Source organism: Phaethon aethereus, assembly GCF_964289735.1.
Source record: "Phaethon aethereus genome assembly, chromosome: 13".
NCBI lineage: Eukaryota > Metazoa > Chordata > Aves > Phaethontiformes > Phaethontidae > Phaethon > Phaethon aethereus.
This window is the reverse complement of record NC_138589.1, coordinates 7,095,069-7,111,739: the sequence shown is the minus strand read 5'-3', so window position 1 is coordinate 7,111,739 and position 16,671 is coordinate 7,095,069. Positions and strand designations below refer to the sequence as shown.

The window sequence follows — 16,671 nt, the reverse complement described above, 5'->3', positions numbered from 1 at the left end:
ATAATTCTAGATACCATTTCCAAGCATGCTAAGGACAGAAGGTGACTGGGAGTAGTCAGCACTGATATCTGAAAGTGCGAAATCATCCCTGACAAACCTGGTAGCCTTCTACAATGAAAGGTGGGTGTTGCAGTGGCTATTGTTTATCTTGAGTTCAGTAAGAATTTTGATGCTGTCTCTCATAACATCCTTACTGACAAACTGATGAAGTATGAGCAAGATGAGTGAACTGTCAGGTGGACTGAAAACTGGCTGAACTGCTGGGCTCCAAGTCTTGTGATCAGCAGTATGAAATCCAGCTGGAGGCCAGTCACCAGTGGTGTATCCAAGGAGTGAATACAGGAGCCAAATACTGTTTCACATCTTCATTAATGACCAGGATGAGGCTATGTTATCTCTTAGGTTGTTAAACCTGTTTGACCTGATTTAAGACTGATGTATTTAAACTCCTTAACTATTTGCCAGGGTGCCATAATTTAGAGTCTGCATTTCAACTGTGTGAAAAATTAGCTAGTAAAATATGAGACTTTACTGTAAAGAGAATATAGAATTTATAAACAAAAATTACATTATCCATCTCATTGGTTTGTGCTACAGAAAAGAATTTGTGGGGAACCATAGGGTATTCAACAATAATCCAACAGCGGGGAAGAGCTGAAGTATATTCTTTTTCCATAGAGATTTATGCTGATTTGTAGAATTTTAAATCCAGTTTTATTAATGCCTTCCCACTCTCAGTAGGAAATACTCAGAACATATGAGGAAACTGTCTTACGAAACAAAATTTTATTTTAATAATGTGGATATTACTGTACAGCCACTCAGACATAAAGAGAATGAATTGTACCTCATGGGTCTCTTGAAATCAGTATGGAGTCTCCAGACCAGCTCAGTGGCTTAGTTGAACTTGGTGCAGGAATTTTCTTCCTCTCCTCCATGGGAACAATACTAATTAAACTTCTTCAGTTGGTCTCAAACACTCATGCTCCACTTCATTTTTTTTTTTGTGGTAGGTAATTTAAGAATTGCTGTACAGGATGCTGGCCTCTAATGGTGACCAAAAGCAGATGCCTGGGGAAGAATACAATAATAGGGTTAACATATCACGATACTTCCACTCAATCATCTCTTGGTCTCTAATAAGTTGTTACTCAGGGAATTCTTGAGTTTGAGATGGCTTCTATGTATTTAAAAACTGTCAGTGGATTTCCCTTATGTTGGCTTGCCCGATCTTTCCTTGAGCCTCTGTAAGCTAGGGTACTCCCACTGTTTCGTTGGTTAGGAATATCAGAGGACTAGAGATGACATAGCTGTTCTTTCATGTATTTTGTCTGCGGGAAGTTGATGAGAATTGTTGGTCTGGTCACTGGACAGTGCTGTTCCTGTCTGCACAAGAGGGCTGATTAGAGCAGACCCTAAGATCAGAGCAGACAGAAAAGCTTTTATTGATACAGTGGTGCTTACGCTATTGAAACTCTCTGCGGTGGCATTCTTACTCCCTGCAGAAACAGAAAATAAACCTTAAAATGTTCTACAGCAGCCACAAGTACACAGCCAATACAGGAATTGGCTTAACACATATGTAACTTACGCATTGACTATCTTCTGTATGATGACAAAGGTGTGATCTCTCAGGCTTTTATATATGCTTACTTGAGCCTTGTTCCCCTTAGCAGCAATTTGTTCCCTCTGATCTCCAAGATGTTTTGCACTGTGTAGCATGTAGGATTATTATTTCTGTGTTTAAAAAAAAATCATCTTTCCCTTCGAGACCAGAGGGAAAAAGAAGCTTAAGTCTTATGCCACATACAGGGAGTGGAACGCATCTGAACCCAATTTCAGCTGCCTACAATATCTTCACTTGATCTAGTCACCCAGTCTCCCCTTATAGCCAAGGGAGGGAAATGGCCATTTCATATGACCTATTTTAAGTGTCTATATTAAGAAGAAACAAATCATGTCCTAATAGGTACTTTTAGAAAATGATTCATCTCAACTTAATATAGACATATAAAATAGGTCACATGAACCACCTATTTCTCTCTGTTGACTGTAGAGGGAGATGAATTCTACCTAGTACATTTTCATGAATTTGTATTTTTTTAAAATCTAAATTTGATTGAATAAATAAGAGACTGGGCTGTTATTGCATGAAGGCAGTATTAGCCTCAGTGATCCAGCCCGCAGTCCTGTAACTGCCTCAAAATACTGAAGGAGTCCTATAGGGAAAGATCCCTTAAGACATTGCAAGAAACTCCCGCAAGTGAGGGCAGTAGGTAATGCTGTGAGGAAGTGCGGGGTGTGTGGTTAGTGTGCCAGAGGTCCTTCACCTGTCTGACCTTCTGCTGACAAAAGAGAGACAAAAGGGAAAGCCTGCTATCATGTGCCCTGCCTTTGCAGGGTGCTGGCAGAAGTGCTGCCTTGGTTAGGCATGGTCTGGCACTAGTTCAAAACCACCACGGCAAAATTAGTGAATGCCAGGAGAAGAATTGGGGGCTTGTTGGTTTTATGCAAATCCCAGAATTCCTGTAGCTTCCGTCATGTATTTGAAAATATACAATGCAAAAGGACACAGAGTGTGGAGTAGAGCTGCAAAGCGGATCTCCACGGTCTATCTTCACTTCATTCAAACTAGCACAGCCTATCTGAATGCAATAATTACATCGTTACTGCCGTAAGAAAATGTTGCAGAGGTACAGTGAAGAGGCCACATATAAGCACACAGATCAATGTGCAACGTGCTGGGTAGATGCAAGGTCTTGTAACACTGACAATTAAATTAATGGTAAAAGAAAATCAGAGAAGTATAAATTAAATGTTGGAACAGTTTACTCATCTTGTGTCTGTCCATCTGCCGGGACTTCAGCAGTTTCTTGTAGGAGTGAGGAAGATTTTGGTTTTAGGCTCATTTAAGATAGTGTCTTTTATACAGGACCCAGTCTTGTGGTTCCCTTGCATGCATTTTGTAAGAAAAAAACTACGTGAATTTTGAAAACAAAACTGCTTTACACAGCAAAGTTTAGAGAATGCAGGTAAGCAACAAGGGCCATAAATGGGCAAGCTGTTTGGATCAAGCTGTTTGTGCTTGTGCTGGTTGCACCAATATAGCTGCACTGCACCCGTGATTTCTGTTTTACCCACAAGGAATTCAGTGCACGCAGGGCTCAGTCTGTGTCTCATCACCTGGAGAGTGCGTGTGGTGCTGGGCAGTGCTAATGGGCCCTTACTTCTGCTGCGTGCCTCCACCTCCCTAGGTCCATGCCTGAAGTGAATCTTTGACTGATTCAGCAACTGTGGTAAGCTGCACAAATGCTGAGCATTGAGCCAGGATCATGCTTTCTGTGCCCCTTGGAGGAAGTTACAGAGAACCTAGTAGTTAACAGTCTGGATCTTTTCTGTTTAAGTCTTGTGTAATTCATCACCAAGACTGTCTGTAGGCTACAGGCAGCCAAGGCCTGCTCTGTGTCCAGCGGAGCAGAAACACATACTGAAATGGAGAATGGTTGTTGTCTTTGCCACTGCTCCTCACCTCTATCAGTCGCTGTATGCCTGCTGCATCACAAGCTCTGCATCACAAGCTTTGCATCACCATTCCTTAGTGTAAACGGAGTATCTGTGGGGAAAATCAGTAGTAACCAAAGATTCCATGTGTAAGCAACTTAAAAATAGACCTGAAGGTTTACTTTGCCGTATCTTAATGTTCAGAAGGTGGTATTCTTTTATAACCAAGTTTATTTTAGAATGACAAAATACTTGTGGCAAGTTACTGGTGCCAGATTCGTACAATAACGTGGTGGCCCAGGCATATTTTTTAGAGTAAAGTTTTCTTTCCCGGTATGATATGGTTATGAGAGGGGTTGCCCAAACACTTTGGAATTGTTATAATTGACCCAGAGCTTAAAAGATAGTTTTAGTAATATTTTTTATCCTTTTCAGATATCTATTAGTTAAACACTTCTCACGCTTCCTTATTTGTAAGCACAGCACCAACCTTGCTTACTATAGCAACAGAACTTTGACAAACTGTATGCTTATTTTAAAAAAACAAGCAAAACTAACATAGAAGTGTTGTGCTGAACCAACACACATTGAATTCAAGCCTTTAACATTTCATGAGAGTTTTGCAAAAGCTATCATACTGAAAATCAGGCTTGGGTGTCTGTCAGACTCTGTAGTTCAAATCTGCTGGTTCTAGAGATGGGACCTAAATAAGGAAATATAGGTGCAGATCCTGATTCTTACATTCTCTTTCCAAAGTTCACAGCTTTGTCAACATGTGACAGTATAACTAAGCGTATAAGACTTTACCAGGCCATAGTTGTAAATAATAGGATGGTGACCAAGCAACTTTCCTTCTCCTTCCTCCGCTCCTCACTGTGGGTTGCCACTTCGTCAGAAGTGGCTTTATGCTAGCAGTGTCCTTTGTGTGTAAGGTCTGACGGGTCTTATCCTGTTCTCATGCCAGTTATTTTTCCAGATCCTTTTCTTAGAAAGAAAAACAACAGCAAGTTACAAAATGAAAAATGAAAACAAAAATCTAGCTTTTTGTAGTTTAAGAAACTCCAACACCATTGAGCAAGCAGCAATAGAGTGGAGGAGCTCAGATGGCTTGTCTGACAGTAGCCATTTGCTTTAATACATGTTTATTTTGTCCCTGTGCAATGAGTAGCCTCTAGAATGGATATGAAAAGTAATAGGGAATTGTAGGATTTAAGGGTGACCCTCAGTGCCATGCTTTGAACAGACCTATGTTGTCTGTGTTGTCAGCTGTCAGGAATGGGGCTCTCTTCAATCATCACAGCATTTAGCAGAGTTTACAGTCTGCTGTTTACACTACTGGCCAGTACTCTACTCTCCTGAATACAGTTTAACTATTCCACCACCCCTGGGATGAGTATTCTTTTCATTTGGTGGCAGCAGCAGTCCTCACGAGAAAAGCCTTGGAACATTGTTTTTGGACACAAACATACACAAGTTATTAGAACACAAGATCAAAGGAGGTGTCCCACTGTCTTCCTTTCAATGCTCCCATTGTGTTTGTATGCTGAAGCCTGCTAGAGAGTTAGAACCAGAGAAGGGGGAGAAGGGGGGGAACCTTTGTACAAAGGTACTTGTCACTGAGAGAAGCCCATAAAAGATGATGTGAGAAAAGACACCAGGTGGAGTATAAACCACCCTTATTGTTAAGAAATGCAAATAAAAAACCTCTCCTATATTAAACTTTCTTACTTGTCATTTCTTAGATGCTAAAGGAAAGGTTCTGATTATTGAAGTCATGGCACTACTTTCTACTTTGCTTCTTTTCTTTTTATGTGTAGCACACTGTAAGTGATGTTGGCAAAAGTTATTTTTCCTCTTTTTCTTTATATTGTTATAGTTGTTAGCAAATTTCATCTCGGCAAAATATCCACTGGAAAAAAACTCCCTGAAAAATCACACTGTAAAATATCTCAAGAAGTGTCTTTTTTATGAAAGACATCCACAGTGTTTGTGATTTGTAAATAAACTGCAAGTTCATTTTCTTTGAGAAGGAACTGTATTTTCCTTGGGGGAACTTTGACAGAAAAAATCCTGGTAATTCTGTACGATCTTTGAATTCTTTCTGGTGGATCTGCAGTCAGGTTCCTGGCAAGTACATTCTAGATCCAACACCCATTAAAATCTACCGAAAGAGACAGTTGTTTCTAAATTGCTGGGAAAGCCCTGGTCTGGCTCCCTTGGCTATAGAGGAATACATGGTAGCAAGAGTCTCTCACTGTTTTTAGGCATAATCTATGGCTGTTTTCACCTTTTTTAACTTTTCTGATGAGCTGAAGTCTGCATTATTGAGTTGGTTCTGCAAAGTCCTTTGAGAGAAAAGGTGCAGGACAAAACAGGTGACAATTAGCCGTTGATAACAACAAAGGATTTCTAACAGGGAAGTCTTCCAGCTGCACCAAAACTCAGGCCTTCACTGAAGGCAGTGGCTGATGTGGACTCCCAGTGTTATAGATGGCGAGAACAAAGATTAACCTGGCATCAGTCTATATCATCGTCATTGTGGATTTTTCCATTGCAAGACTTTTTAGAATCATTTCCCTGAATACAATGCAAAGATGATGTGATACTACCTGAAAAGGAGTAGTTTAATGGAGGCAGTACAAAGGACACCTAGCTGTCTCCTGGTGGTAGTTTTGGGAAGCAGCTCATCTGCTGAATCAACACTCGTCACCCTGAACCATCACTGCTTAAACCCAACAGCTGTCTGCATGATGGGTTTTCTCAGCTCTGAAGAGAGGCAAAAGAGAAAATACTTCGGTGATGGAAACTATCCACAGAGTCTAGACTAGGACTATGAAGTTTGCCAGGGTTTTCTCCAGCCCACCATCACAGGTTCTCAGAAGTATAGGGATAACCTTGAAGATGGCCTGGGAAAATTTCTCATGGTACCTGAGCATGTGCAGTATCTGGCACGCTTACACAGAAGGGCAGGTGATGTAGCGTATGTGCTCATTTGTGATAGACATCTCTCTGCTGCACAGACACTGTTTGAACTTGCTGATCAGTCCTTCTTCCCCCCTAGGGTCAGGGCAGTTGCTGACATCCTGAAGAAAAAACAAAGAAAACCTGTGAAGCAAGTAGGTTTGGAGTTGAAAGGATGCCACAGTGCAGACTCATGCCAAACCTCTGAGGCAATAAGCCAAGGCTGCAAAGTTGCTAAAGCTAGTAGGTGCTGACATGCCAGATTGCAAAAAATGCCTGAGGGAAAAATGCTGAAAAAACTGCCAAGACCATAGGTACCAAAGACAAAGACTCAAAAGCTGAAACAGTGTCTTGTGACAAGGATCCCATTTGTGTGTCTTGGGAACGAGTGATCAAAGCACTCATATGGTCACCAAAACAAAATTTAAATGTTATTAAAAGGATCAGTCATACCTGCAAGACCAGGACTGTGACCCTAAATGCATCAGCAGGATAATAATTGAAGCAATTGTTGAAGAGGTATCGTTGCTGAAGGCGATTCTTTTTTTAGGGAATCGAAGGGGTTTGATCGGAAAGTAGGTGAAATGGAGGTTGAGTGTGGTTTGTGCCCCTCTGTGATTTTGGGAGGGACAGGGTTCAAAATTTTGTATCAGCTGGATCCCAGAAATCTTCAGAGCTTAGATATATTTCAGATGTCCCTGACAACAGTGCTGAGAGCACCAGAAGCATCTTTAGAAATGTGTAATTATGTGTATTTTTCCTTTCACAACTGAGCAGACTTTTCTTAAAAGTCTTCTGTAGAATATAGACAGATTATTAGAGGGATGGAGCACCTCTCCTATGATGGAAGGCTGAGAGAGTTGGGATTGTTCAGCCTGGAGAAGAGAAGGCTCTGGGGAGACCCTATTGCAGCCTTCCAGTACTTAAAGGGGGCCTGTAAGAAAGATGGGGAAAGACTTTTTCGCAGGACCTGTTATGATAGCACAACGGGTAATGGATTTAGACTAAAGGAGGGCAGATTTAGACTAGATCTAAGGATGAAATCTTTCACAATGAGGGTGGTAAAACCCTGGCACAGGTTGCCCAGAGAGGTGGTAGATGCCCCATCCCTGGAAACGTCCCAGGTCAGGTTGGATGGGGCTCTGAGCAACCTGATCTAGTTGAAGATGTCCCTGCTTATTGCAGGGGGGTTGGACTAGATGACCTTTAAAGGTCCCTTCCAACCCAAAGATTCTATGATTCTGTGATTATTTAATGCAGAGGAAGAGCAGCAAGGTTTGCACGTTACTGCCTCTGTGTGCACGATTTTTGGAGAATCACATGGTTTTTTCCACTTTAAAAAGTACAGTTCAACCCTCACTTCTGCTGGAGGTGGTCTAGCATGACCTGCATGCCACTTCCAGGTGGCATTCCATTGGGAGGCCAATGCCAGACTTCTTTCATCTTCAGCTGGATGGGAACATGGGAGAGGGGAAGAAAAGGAAGGAGATAAAGCTGAAGAACTGGAAAGCAGTGTCCTACCACTTACCCCATCACCCAGACAGGCTAATCAGTGTGATCCTTTCACCTATCGTGTGTATTTGCCCTCCTCCCTCTCTCCTCCCTATAGGAAGCAGCAGCCTGGCAAAGGGGGTGCATCGCTGCTCTCCTGCCTGGGGAAACAAGCAGAGCCTGGCTCTGCAGTGGGTGTCAGTGGATCTGGCATGTGGCTTGTGTGCTGTGCAGGGCTGGACCTTCTTCCCTGGCCGGATGGACTTTCTGAGTGTGTCGGCAAAGCCTGCGTAACAGGGAGGTGAATCCCATCAGCTGTTTATGTTTGCCATGATAGACTACATCTGTAGGGCCATGTCTTATATGATCTCTGACTAAATTTACCAGTCTAAAGCTGGGTACATATTAGTGTGTAGTGCAGTATGTCTACGCTGGCCTCTGAACAACTGTTTTTAGGACACTTGCTTTCATGCAGCCTTATGCCATGTTTAGTTATCTTCTGAGTCTGAACCTTTTCAATGCTGATTTACTTTGCCATCCAGGAGGCTAGCATTTATTTTTGCCTGCTGTTCTGTAGCTGATATGCAAATACAGAATCAAACTAGACATGTGTTGTTTTGGCTGATATCACTGCATAGAAGTCCTCCACCCATTGTCAGAACATCAGAACCACCTTCAGTGGTACACAGAGGGTTCTTCTCAATCTAACTGATGATATAACTCTTGCTATTGCAAGTATTATCATTAATTTTACTATTCTATTGAACACTAAAAATTAATTCCCAGAGTGGTCTTACTCACTTCTGCCTTAGCTAAGACATATTTATTTCCTATCATCAACTGGTTTATATTATATCAAGGTTCAAAAGGGTTTTCCGTCCTCTGAAAAAGTAGAGTGTAGTCAGCATTAATGAAAGGGCAATGAATAATACTCTACGTCATGGCTTTCAAACTTTAAGAATTCCACTGGGGTCACTGGGTTGAATTAGAGACCCTTTAATCATTAGTACAGTTTTATGAATGGTGTACTTTACTCTGATATTTTACTAGACGTCACTACTTAACACACTTCTAGCTCCATGGAAGGAAAAACAAAAGGCTTTGTGTGCCTCAAAGTCCCCCTCACTGCTGAGTCAAATCTTGAGGTCCCTGTTTGGTTGTTATACCATGCTAAATCCTCCTGAAATCAACTGGAATTTGTCTGAGCAAAAACACGCTAAGGATCTCAAGATTTGGCCCTTTAAGAGTACCTAAAACTTTCTCTCTCCCAGGTGGAGGAAGAAATAGCTGCAGCTGTGATTCCTATTCAATTTAATGTAACTAGCTTGTATTTGTGTTACTCCTGTGGCCAAGCATTGCAGTCCTGAATCCCACTGTATGCAGAGTCAGTTACCGACATTGCGGATTCTTTTGTCAGATTTGCTTGCTGTGAAAACCTTGGTTTTGCAGGGTATGTCACTGACTGCAATTAAAAAGGGCTTGCTTTAAACTCTAACAAATGTTGCATATGTGAAAGCAATCCTGCGCAACAGTGAGCATGTTACAAACGCAAGTCCCTTCACAGTCTCCGTAACTGTGACACAAGTGGACCTCTGTAATCCGCTGTGAAAGTGAGGGCTTCTTCCCCCTGTTGTTCGTTCAGACCATGCTGAACTCGTGACATTTCTATGGACTCGTTTTGTTCCCAAGAGCTGAATGATGGGGGCACCACTTCACAAAATAAATTAATAAATCCATACCATTTGGGGGGCACTTCCACTAAGGTGTTCTCTATTTCTCATAAGCAGTGAAGATAAGTGATACCCCAAAAAAGACATTTTCTGATGAAGTTAAAAGGGAGTACTTGAGTATATGCCAAGCTGAGGAGAAAATAAAATTGGTATTACCATCTCAAATTTCTTAACGTGCATCAGAGAGTTTTTACAAGTTTTCACAGTCTAGGTGAGGCTCATGCCCCAAGGAGTCTGCTTCATCTAAATCACTTTCTTCCCTTCTTTCTCCTACCCAAAAACGAGAGGCAATCTTCAAAGGAACAAATATGTCACTTTAAATACACAACATAAGAAATGGGCCAAATAAATTATTAAAATACATAAAAAAGAGATTCAAAAAAGATGCATGTTATTAGCTATTTGACAAGCAATTGATGCTGTTGCGATGGCTGCATTTCACAACGCAAGTGCTTTCTTTGCTAGACAGATAAAGAGTTGAAATAATGTGAGAAATGACTTTGCAGTCATCCGAAGGAAAATTTGGCTTTAAATGGTTCATTTAATGGCTTTCCACTGGCTGTGCTGTGCAGTCGTTTCATACCAGACCTTCACCACATCCATGTGCTTTGGAATTCCTTCTAAAAATGAGCTCCAAGCCTGACCCTCCTCTCCCCATCCCGATTCCCTGCAGAGGTGTTACTACATGTGCTTTGAATCTTTTTTTCAGATGAGCTCCCAAGTCTAACTCCTTCCTCCCTGGGCTTGAAACGTATGGATTTGAAAGCACAGATGTGGCCTTGAAGGTTTTGGACCAGGCCCATCTGGGTCAAGCCCTACGTAGTTTGGCTAGTAGTTTCTTGAGTAAAATTCTCAGAAGCCTTCATTTTCTTTTTGCTGTGCATCTACTACACACTCGCTTTTATCTCTCCTAGTTGAACTACAAGGATCTCGAACGAGATGTGATTTTCATAAGCAGGAAAGTAATGACCAGCCAGAGGAAGGAAAACAAATTTTTAATGGCTGTGAGTATTGTCGTTATGAAGCTAGCAAGTTTCCTTTTAGTTTATTCTATATGTGAAAAAAATACCATTCATAAACTGGAAAAGAAGGGAGACTTTTTTAATGCTCATCAACTCAGTTAATAATGATCATAGTTTGAAAAAGCTGATAGAGACTTTGTCCTCCTGCTGCCAACATTTTGAATCGCTCGGAAAGGGTTCCGGATCTGACCCTGAAAGCTGCATTTTGGCACTAGCGGCAGGACCGCTTGTGTGCGCAGAGATGCCCGTGAAGAACAGTCCGCGGGACCGAGCGTGTTGCACAGCCGCTGCTCCAAGCGGGCTGGCTTCCTCCCCGCGGGGAGCTGCGCACCGCGGCCGAGTGCGGGGCGATGGAAGGCAGCCGGCCCGCGCGCCCCGCCGCCGGCCGCCCCCTCAGCCGCCGGCCGCCCCCTCCTGCGCCCCTGGAGAGGCGGCCGGGCGGCAGGTACCGAGTCGCGCCTGGCCTCCGGGAGACCCGTCGGCCCGCGTGGAGAAGCCGCTTTTCCGCGAGTGAAGGGGGGCAGGCCCCCGCGGGCAGCGGCGCGGCGCCGCTCTCCGCGCCCGCGGGGATCCGCGCAGCCCGCGGAGGGCCGGGCCGGACCGGGGCCGCCGGCGGCAGCAGCCCGGGCCGGGGGCGAGGCGGACCGGCTGCGCGGGCAGCGCGGCGCATTGTCTGCACGGGGAGCGGAGCGGGGCCGGCCCCGCCGCCCGTGCCTGGCTGGAAGTGAAACGCGCCCCGGCTGCTCCTTTTTCCTTTTTCTTTCTTTCCTTTTTTTTTTTTTTTTTTCTTCTTTCTTTTGGAGCCTCCAAAAGCCTCCCTCGCCCCTTTCATCTGCCGCCGCGGCCCAATGGGAAGGCGGAGGCTGCCTGCAAGTGGTCTAATCTCAATGAGGTGTCAATCATGTTCCCCGGTGGGTGAAGTAAGGTCTTTTGTAACCGCCTCTGTCTTTGGGAAAGAGAGGAGAGAGGAGGAAGACCGGAGCGGAGAGGGGGACGCCGGACCGTGCTGCAGGAGGGGAACTGAGATTTCATCTCGCTTATGCGTTAGCAGAGAGAAGCGGAGCACATGGATTTCTAAACACGCTGGGATTTTATACATCTACAAAAATAACAACGAGCGAACCTGACCCTACTGAAAGCAGTCAAATGAATCGTAATTGCAGATCAATGCGGAGAGATGGGGAAACTTCACTCGAAACATGGTTAGTTCCTTTCACTTGCTACTTCCTTAGCCCCTTCCCCTTATTCGGATTTTACTCAGTTTGTTGCTGTGATTTTATGCTGCTGTCTAATGATCTTCCTTTATTATTCCCCCCAACCCCCACCCCCCCCGCACTTTCCTCCGGATCTGCCTAGCTGCCGTTTGTAAGCCCAGAGAAAGTCCAGAAGGTACGGATGGCTCCTTACGGCTAGCAACTTTGCTCGCCTTCCCCGCTGCCTGCGGCTGCCCCGGCCGCCCCCCTGCCCTCTCTCAACTTTCCGCCGCGGCTTGCGCGCTGCCTGCCCGGCCGGCCGTGGGGCGGCGGTGGGGCCGGCTTTGGGGCTGGCTGCGGGGGCCGGGCGGGCTCCGCGGGCGGCTCAGCGGCGGCATTGTCTCTTCTTTCCTAGGTGATAGTTTTGCGGTGAACGCCTCTCTGGCTCGCAGAGGGCTGGAGGACTGGATGGTGAAGCAGAAATACTCCGGGGGCAGCAGCAGCGGAGGCAGCAGCTCGGGACTCCAGCAGGGCTGCCAGCATCGGGCTGTTTGCAGGCTCTCCAGCGCCAGGGTATGTCAGCGTCCTCGCTGCCCCCGCCCCTTCTTTTTGAAACAGGGAAAACCAAAAGCTCTTTCTACATGCCCCTCTCCCTCCCATGGGCCGGTTGTGCAAAGGAAGGGTTTTCTTTGCCCTAATGCTGCTCCAAGGGGCTGCCCCTGGGTGGTTTCCTTCAGTCCTTTCATGAAGTTAGGAGCTGCAGAGCAAACTTGGTGCTAGTACAAAAGCCGGAGGAGTAAGGGAACCTGTCCGCTAGTGTCTGGGCAGTACCATTAGAACAAAACCCTTCACAAATAGGAACAAACGGAGAATCTCTGGAAAAAGCCCAGCAGCCTTCCAGTGTGTGCAAGATTGTCAGCCCTCACTGGTGCACAAGTTTGTCTGTGACATTTTGGCAGGGAAATTAAGGAAAGGAGAAGTCCCTGAAGAGTGTAGTGTTATTTATTTGCTCTTTGGTAGTAATGCGTGGCTGCCTTTCTCCCTAAGAGTTACTGCACCAGTCAGTTGTCCCAGCCGTTACCACACTGCTCAGTTTCCACCCCTTCTCTTTCCTCCAGTCCTCCCCTGTAAAGCTGGGCTGGGGTTAAGTTGCGGGGTTTTTTTTTTAATGTTGTCCCTTTAAACAAAAAGGCATGATAGGAGGTGAGCAAACTTAGTAATTCTTAGATATGGTCCTCAGGTTGTTTCAGGGTATGATCCAGAGCTTATTGATGTTTACTGAAAGTCTCCCATTGACTTCTGTGCGCTTCGGATCAAGCCCCGAAACCTTCATCAGTGGAAAAGTAACCTGAGAGATGGGGAGATTGGAATCTCTGCTTCCCAGCAAGGAATGTGGCCCTGAAAGCACAAGCAGAGCAGGGCTACCAAACCTCCTGCAGGCTTTGCTTTGTTAGCCACCAGTTTTATTGTCAGAAGCCTGGACTTCTCGTGTCACAGGAAAAACTAACTTGCAAGAGGAGAATACTTCATGTTAGATGGAGTGTTAAAGTGTGTAGAAGGTATGTAGAATGGGTAAAGCTAATGATGACTTCTTAGATTCCACCCGTATTGCATTTAGAGGAGGATTGTTTGGGAGTCACTAGAAGTAAGGCGAAGGGGGTAAGATTTTGATCTAAGTGTTTGTAATTGATGAGCATAATCAGTTCATGTTCAGCTTGCAGGTATGGTTGGTTGAAGTTGTTTTTATTGTGCTTTACTCGGAGATGGTGTGTCCAGAGAAAGAAGTTCTCATTAATAATGCTGCATACATGTATGATACAGATGCAAAGAGTAAAAACGTGCTTTTAATTGTTTTTCATTATCCCCATTTTTGTGAGTCAAACTTTTTAGATATGTTCTACCTTTCACATATATATTTTCTAGGAAAGAAGCTCAATTCACCAAACTAAACATGGGTTTAAAATACAAGAGTTAAAGGTCAAAAACTCTGACTAGCTTCGTGAAATGTATTTTCTTCCACAAAGCCAGCTTGCTTTCTGAAAAGAAAAAAAAATCTTCTGTCAAACATACCTTGCTATCCGCAAAACTTCGGTTTTCAGTTCCATGAGGTCTGCTCAGCTGGAATGACAGTAGAACAGTATTTCTCTTCTTACGCAAGGTGTCCTCATGATAACTCAGCAATTAGCAAGCTGTTAGCTAAAAATAAGCCTGTAGTTTTACTATGTTATAAAACTGTAAATAGGTTTAAGTATGTTTAAAAGCACTGTTCCCATGAGGCTTTTTTCTGTCATCCTAATAGAGCTGTTTCTGAATGTTTGAAAATATTTGCAATTTATTGCCTAATATATTTAGTAGTATCTGTATGTATATATAGCCTGCTAATTGATTTAGCTTAATTGTCATCCTATCGCTAGGCACACTGTGGCAGCTACATTAAAGTTCCTTTAAATATGAACTTTTGGTAATATGGAAGGATGCATTTCTTAATCCTACATTGGAACCAGATGTGCCATATGTACAATCTTTTTGACAAGGATTATGGAGTCATAGCTATTGACTCCATAACTGACATTGCATGACTTTTTTTTTCTTCTGAGATCTCTTTGATCTCTTGTATAATTTTACCAAGATACAAAGTGAATTGTAGGCTAACCTCTTGGCTCTTCATTCACCTCAAGATATAGAAATATTAGTCACTTCGACTAATGGTTAGTCACATAGGATTGTGTGAGACAGTTGCATATTTCCCAATAATGTACTACTGTTGCACTTCAATTGACCAAGTGCTCTTCTCCTTACTGCTTCAAAATTCCTCCCGAAAGGTTCAATTAGTTTACAAGGCTCTGTGGAATGGTGCAGTTTTATTGTGTCACAGCTGAAACTTTGGTGTCTCATTAAAGCATGTTTTGTTCCCCTCTGAAATAGGTCCTAATTGCTGCATTTGTGACTTATGGCAGAAGGAGTTAGATGAAACACCAATAAAAATATTTGCATTCAGAGAAACATCCAGCTGAGTTTAAAAAAAGTAATGGTCCTAGAAATAATTTTGCTCCTAGGAATCCTTAGCCAGAGATTTGTTGATGGTGGTTTCATTAGTATGTAGGGTCCTATTTGGTGAAATCCAGGGTACTTCTAAAGGCCTGTTGATGGGAGAGGAGTGCTCTCAGTTGCTTCCAAGTCTGAAACGTCAAAGATTTGGATCATTTTGTTTAGAACTCGAATGTGATAGTGAAATTTGACTTACATTGCACTCTATAAGCCAAAAATTCTGTCTTGGTTGTCGTTGGATGGCTGTTTTCCTCAGAGATACTGAATTGTTTCGCTGAAGTTACTCAAAAGGAGTATAAAAGTGGAGATGATGCTGAGGTTCAGGGGTGTTCATGTAATGTTTTACAAGAGAAACGAGTGACTAATACAGGAAAGCAATAAAATTTCATTTGTGCTCCTCTCTATGAATGATTGAATTTACAACAGTCGTGGAGAGGAGGTCTTTATGTCAGTTCACTTGGGGGGTGTTTGACACAAGGAAGGGTTCAAGAATACACCACCTTTTCTCTTCCTGAACAGAAGTTTTGGGAGTTTCTTGGTTAGAGCAGACTTCCCTCAGCTGATGTGTTGTCCATGTTGGCCATCTGTGTCTCCTGCCAACAATTCACTGGGAGAACAGTAATTAGTCTCGGGCTATTGCCAAATGCATCAGTCACCTAAGAAGGATCTCACAGTAAATTGCTGGGTGAAGGCATGAGGCAGGGGATGGGGAGTGGTGTATCTGAAATAGGCACTTCTGGTGTGTATACAACTTTCTGTTCTGGGCTAAGAGCTCTGATCTCATTAAACCATTGCCACCCGCCCAGCAGGGGCTGCTCTGCTCTAAATGTTTTAATTACTGTGGAGGCTGAGGGCTGGGTTTAGCCTTCCACATCATGTATTTTGAATTAAAGAAAAAAGGAATTTTGTTGCATCCATGAAAAATACGAGGTTCAGAGTCATCTTCTAGTTTCAAAGCTAATTGAAACCACAGGGGCTGTAAATCTGTTAGAGCAAGTGAGTACACTTCTTTTGCTGCTTTATGAATGAGTTAACTTGTGCCCAGAAAGGTTTTCTGACACTGTGGATTATCCTGTGTAATTCTTAAGTTTAAATTTATTCAGTGTGTTTACTTTTACAGACCAGTTTTGGAGATCAACATTGTTTGCAAGTATTCATGTATTTATTTATTTAACTGAGAAGTAGTTCTGTGCTAGAGGGGAAAATATTAAATATGACATTTGCTTAGTTCAATTTACTTCTATCTTCAAAGCCATAAGAAATTTTACTCGTTTCTTGTGCATCTCATTGAGATCTGATGTTGGGATTGGAAAAAATCTCATATTTTTAATTAAATTTCAAACCAGCTCACAGCGAGCCAAACTGTAAGTAATCATTTTAGGTAAAGCAGAAAAGACTTTAGCTTACTACTTCTGCTGGGCTCTTCGGTGCTAGTGATCCTCATGTTGAACCCTAATTGATATTAATTAGAGCTGAGTATCTGGGCTGGGAATAATACAGTATGAAATGCTGAGGCACATCACTGCTTCAGAGGTGGGGCTTGTTCTCCATTTGTTCTGTGCCTGTAACTGCCAGTGACATTAATGGGCATTCCTTGCATGGCTGAGAGGAGGCTATGCCAGTGTCAACTTCACTGCTCCTCTAGCATGATCTTTCTTAAATTAAAAAAAAAAAAGCCCTTCCCAATCTCCCACTGTTAAATAGCATGTGCGTGTGCATATAAAA

General features: G+C 43.3%; 1 protein-coding gene across 1 annotated transcript in view; it reads left to right on the top strand.

Annotated features, from left to right (window-relative positions):
• The first annotated feature begins 10,925 nt into the window (after positions 1 to 10,925).
• NKD1 (NKD inhibitor of WNT signaling pathway 1) overlaps positions 10,926 to 16,671 on the top strand; it is a 108,432-nt gene continuing 102,686 nt past the window's right edge. Inside the window, exons 1-3 of the mRNA XM_082005568.1 lie at positions 10,926 to 11,907; positions 12,062 to 12,094; positions 12,314 to 12,471. Coding sequence (XP_081861694.1) covers positions 11,883 to 11,907; positions 12,062 to 12,094; positions 12,314 to 12,471 — 216 coding nt within the window. The 5' untranslated portion in view covers positions 10,926 to 11,882. The remainder of the gene's footprint in view (positions 11,908 to 12,061; positions 12,095 to 12,313; positions 12,472 to 16,671) is intronic.